The 5,322-nt window shown below is 42.2% G+C and overlaps 1 protein-coding gene across 4 annotated transcripts in view; it reads left to right on the top strand.

The window, feature by feature from the left end:
• Chd7 (chromodomain helicase DNA binding protein 7) overlaps positions 1 to 5,322 on the top strand; it is a 202,010-nt gene that overhangs the window by 156,474 nt on the left and 40,214 nt on the right. For all 4 annotated transcript variants that reach the window (XM_029565636.1, XM_029565635.1, XM_017799225.2 and 1 more), the window contains 2 exons: positions 2,773 to 2,916; positions 4,062 to 4,317. In XM_029565636.1, the coding sequence (XP_029421496.1) occupies positions 2,773 to 2,916; positions 4,062 to 4,317 (400 nt within the window). The remainder of the gene's footprint in view (positions 1 to 2,772; positions 2,917 to 4,061; positions 4,318 to 5,322) is intronic.

Raw genomic sequence — 5,322 nt, 5'->3', positions numbered from 1 at the left:
TTGAAGCAGGGTCTCCCTGTAGCCCCAGCTGTCATGGAACTCACTATGTAGACCAGGCTGGCCTTGAACTCACAGAGATCCCCCTACCTCTGCCTCCCGAGTGCTGAGATTAAAGGCGTGTGCCACTATGCCTGGCCCCTTCGAAATAGATTCTTATTGCAAAATTCTTCTTTGTTGGTAAGTAAAATTTATTTACCTACCTCTCAGCATCAAAAAGTTTGCTTGCTGTTGGGATATTTAGGAAAGAACTTTAACATTTTATTATGAAAATATTGTATAGAAATGTTTTTTCTGTTTCATGTCGCAGCGCCTTTCAGACTTTCGTGTATAATAACACATACAGAAAAATGGTAATATTTGCCACACTGAGTTAGACAGAGGAGTCTGCCCACTGACAGATCAGCCCTACGAGTCCTCACCACAGCCCTGCTGGGTACCCAAAGCACCCAGCAGACCTGTAACTCGCTTTCAGCTAATGCACTGGAAAGCTGTGGTGACTAGGAATCTTTAACTCAGGAGAGATGTTTTTAAGGTGGAGGATACTGTCTAAAGTCAGATGTGCTTGTATTTTTGCCGTTCGGAATAACTCATTGCCTGTTGCTTAAGTCCTTCCTTAAGCATCACTTAAACTTATATGCTTGCCACAGTCAGATAGCTGCCATCAGAATGGTGAGAAGTAGCTCTCTCTAGCTAGGGGCTGCAGACCTTTGGGATTGCTGGTACTTGGCAGTAGACTGAGTTGGGATGACCATGTGCTTGATGAAAATGATCTCCAAGTCAGAAAGGAAGAGTACTAAATGCCCTCCAATCCTCCAAGACAAAAATATGTGAGAGATACAGGGATAATCATCATCTCCACATTCCTTAAAAGGAGCTCTGGAAAGGAAAGCCAGCCCCTTGATCCTCATCAACAAAGAGAGACTGCCTTGAAGCCACAGGTCTTTGTTGGTTCTGTTATCTCCTTATTCATTGACAAGTGGCTTCACACATCTTAAGGAGTCTGCCAAAATCAAACCAAATTCACATTCTCCATCAGCACTAAAGAGGATGGTAATCTTCTCAAGCCAAAGCATCCCCACCTCTGCAGTCGAGGTTGGAAAGGATAATGCCTGGCAGCCCGAGGTGGGGGCTCTTTTTTCAAATAAGTTTAATTTGAAATGAATTTAAGTCTTTAACTTTTGAGTTAGGTGTTGGGAATTTAGCGTAAGCCAGGAAGAAAGGATATGAAAAAACTGTGAGACAAAGTCAAATCAGTACCATTCTTTTGCTGCAATAATTCTTTTCCTCAAACTGTGATTATACTTTGAAAAAAAATCTTAAATAAAAGCATTCTTGGGTCAAGTCATGCAGGATTTGGGCATATCAGTGATCATGGCCCACGTAACTTACCAGTGTAGATCTTGAATTGATTTGCAAATTCCTTACACTTTATGAGCCTAATGACTCTGAAGATTATGGTGGTCCATTCACCTTCTTTAATCAGAGACACCTACTGAGCGAGAGAGGGAAAAGAAGAATTAAAACATCAAATGTCTCTACCTTACTTTCAGGGAACTTCATTGACAGATAAGACATGGTCGATGTTACCAAGAAAATTAGTATTTTCTTTCTTCGATCATTTCATTTGGGTTTAGTGAACATATATACTGCTTGGCAACTAAGTGTTGTCAGATTTCAAGTTCAATCAGAATACTGCTTTTGAAATTACTGGATGGCTACAGTTACTTTCTGAAATAATTTTATTATGTTATGCACCAAATAGCCAAACAAAGAAGAGAATAATAAGACTTTTAAAATTTATAAGCTCAGGGACTGGGGGCTTTGTAAGTCAGTTGGTAGAGTGCTTTCCTATCATGCACAAAACATTAGATTTGATCCCCCCCCCCGCAACATTGCATAAAACTTGGAAGTGGTAACATGTGCTTGTAATCCTAGTTATCAGAAGGTAGAGGCAAGAGGATCGTGAATTTAAGGCCATCTGGGGATACATGAGACCGGGTTTCAACCCCACCCCATTTTTTATAGGCTCACTGTTGTTAGGCCTGCTCAATTTAAAGAGCTTCTCTGCATGTTTAGAAATAGAAGGACAAGGTGCACCGGCATCAGGAGAGCTGGAGAAGAAGCTCTCGTAAACAGGAAGCACTTGACTGAAGAAAGACTAACATGGTTCAAAGACAAAGTTAGAAATGGCATCTGATTTTTTTTAAAAAAGTGATTGTGGTATTTAAAACTAAGCTGACCTCTTTGCTAGTTGGAAATTTTTGCAGAACAAAATAGTTTTTCATGTGCTGTTGCATTTAGAGGCCCTTCTTTTGTCTCAACAATGAGTCATGCAGGAAGCAGATGGAAAGATGAGAACCTTGTTGATACAGGGAACAGAAGGGAGCATGTAGCTCTCAGGGCCAGAGACTTCAGGGAAACCTTAACCGTGGTAGAGACGAAACATCAGGATTGGGAGAGTAGAGAGCCATCATACTAAAATCTCGGCTGAGCAAACTCAAGACACAGAATGGCAGGGCACATGCTCAGTGTCTGCAGGGACTGAGGTGCTCTGCATTCTAGTCATATGAAGCAGGAACTGTATTTACCTCTATCTCTTTGTTCTTCTACACTTTGTGTAGTGTGGATGCTGAATTACCACAAGGAGCAAAAGTAGGGCGGGTTGTGTGTGTGTGTGTGTGTGTGTGTGTGTGTGTGTGTGTGGTGTAGTGTTTGTTTTAAGAAGCTGGTTTTGTTCCAGTTTGATGAGTTGCTTTCCTTATGTTCTTGTAGGAACACAAAGTGCTGCTGACAGGGACCCCACTCCAGAACACTGTGGAAGAGCTCTTCAGCCTGCTTCATTTCTTGGAGCCAAGTCGCTTCCCTTCCGAAACTACATTTATGCAAGAATTTGGTGACCTGAAAACAGAAGAGCAGGTACTTACCCTTCCACTTTGCATTTCAGTCATGCAACTGAAGATGAACCCGTGAAATGGCAAAGCATTTGAGTATTTTAAAATGTAAGAAATATATCACAGTGTCTGTCACCCTGGCAAACAGAGCTCTATGTATCATTCCTTAGAACCTTCCAAGTCATCATTACAAAGGTGTTCTTGTTTATATGTTTGTCCTTCGGCCCCCCAAAGGCCTCTTGGTGTTTAAAGGCAAGCTAGTTTATAGACATAATTTCCAGAGATTTCTGTGCCATTTAACTTAGTGGCTTTGCAGGGACTACTTCTAATGGTAGTGTCAGAAGCCCCTGGGCTTGGTAGAGCTACCTAGTCTACTGAAGTTTGGGGTCCCTATACTTATTTCTGAACCATATGCAACCGGCCAAATCTCTTACTTCTTCAAACCCATGTATTTCATTTAGAAGGTTCAGCTAGGCCACAGGATTGCTGGGAGAACTTAGAAGCCTGTGTGTAAGAAGCTCTTCATTACTGTATGCACCATAAGGGTGGTGTGAGTATTAGTGATGTGCATTTATTAGTGTGTTCCATGTGCTGTATTTGAAATAAATACAGTGATAAGCTTGAAATCTTGGTCTTTATTTCCCTTCCTCCCCAACCAACCTCCTAGTTCAGTTCAAAGTACAATGTTTTGTTTATCTTTTCTAAGATTAAGAACAATGTAGTATGAATCAGTGGAAAAGCAAACCATAGTGAGACTTCTCTGCTTGGTTATTGATGCAGAGACTAATAACTCCCAGCTTCCTCCCTGTCATTCTTTAGCTCTTTCCACAAAGGAAGAGAAGTGTAGCATCCCGGGACATTGTTCCTGCCCTCTTCCTTTTCATCCCCATCACTAAGACAAATAGAAGGGAAAACTAAACAGAAATTCCCTTGCTAGGCGTTTTTCAAGCCCTTCAGCCTGTTCAGGAATCCTGGGTAGGAGAATTTTTCTATTTGACATAGTCCCAAACGTCCTTCATTTCTCTTATCAAAGTTCCTTTTTATCCTTACTACGCTTTGAGAAATGAAAATGGATATTAAATAAATAAGATAGTCTTCATTTTATGTCAGAATATGTTTTAACATGCAAACAAATGGAGATGCCAATATTGATGTGAAGTCCTTTTTTAGGTGCAAAAACTTCAGGCTATTCTAAAGCCAATGATGTTGAGACGTCTCAAAGAGGATGTAGAAAAGAACTTGGCCCCCAAAGAAGAAACTATTATTGAAGTTGAGCTAACAAACATTCAGAAGAAATATTACCGAGCCATCCTTGAGAAGAATTTTACATTTCTTTCCAAAGGTGGTGGACAAGCTAACGTACCTAACCTTTTAAACACTATGATGGAACTGAGAAAGTGCTGCAATCATCCGTATCTAATCAACGGTAAGCCTGCCTGCTTGCAAGCCTGTTAAAATAGCGGTTGGTACAAGCTTCAGATGCCCCCTCCCCCAATACCGAGGATCTCGTGCTGTGTAGTCATCACAGCCCTGACCATTCATGGGGGTACCCCCTCTGTGGTCGCTGAGGTGAGTGGCCAGTGCTCCTGGGAACCTGAAAGTGCCATCTCACCTTGCCCGTGCCCATTCCTCCTCATTTGAAGGAGGCATTCGTCATTAGAACAGCTCATAGCTAAAGACAGATTGGTCCTGGCTGAGGTTTTCAGGAGGGAGGCGGTGTTTGACTGTTGACACTTGAAAGTCTCTCCATGTGGACAGTAGCTCCCAGTTATCTCAGTTCTCTCTGGCAGAAAAATGAACTCCGATTCCTTGCAGTCTGGAGGTTTTTAAGCACCTGTCCCCTGAGGGTAGGAGATGATCTTGGAAAAGCTTTGTCTGTTAGATTGTCACTGTTACTGATGGGAACTTCATGGCCTTCCTGTTTGCTGTTCCATAGTGACATGTAACTCCCAATTGTTAAGGGAATGAACATCTCATACCTATGCGAACATACCCATTAGGGAGCCACCAAAGGGGTTGAGATGAGCAAAGTCTTCAGAGAGAGACAAGAACGGTTTTGCCAGACATGATTAGAGAAAGGACATTGAGGCTGAAGTTATAACAAAAGCAAAGAGGGAGGCCTGAAAACAAAACGGAGCTTGTGCAGAGTGTAGCAGCTTGGGAGAAATAGTGGGACCATGTGCTCTGGATATGTTGGACTCTCCTGTGAAGGCCTTGATGCTAACACGTTACTTTGACTCCAGACTGTAGGTGGAGGAGAGCCACGGCTGGTGTTTGAGCTGAGCACTGATTAGAAATCTAACAGTGCCAGATAGGAGATACCTTCTTTTGAGTTGTTGGCCAGGGTGGCCAGAGGGACTCCCAGATAGTAACCCAGCATAGAACTAGGAAAATGAACAGCAGACCCCAAACTTATCTAAAGGAATATTGA

Source organism: Nannospalax galili, unplaced genomic scaffold, assembly GCF_000622305.1.
Source record: "Nannospalax galili isolate Female #2095 unplaced genomic scaffold, S.galili_v1.0 scaffold397, whole genome shotgun sequence".
In the NCBI taxonomy this organism is placed as follows: Eukaryota; Metazoa; Chordata; class Mammalia; order Rodentia; family Spalacidae; genus Nannospalax; species Nannospalax galili.
The sequence above is the reverse complement of the archived record's forward strand: the minus strand, read 5'-3'. Positions and strand labels throughout refer to the sequence as shown.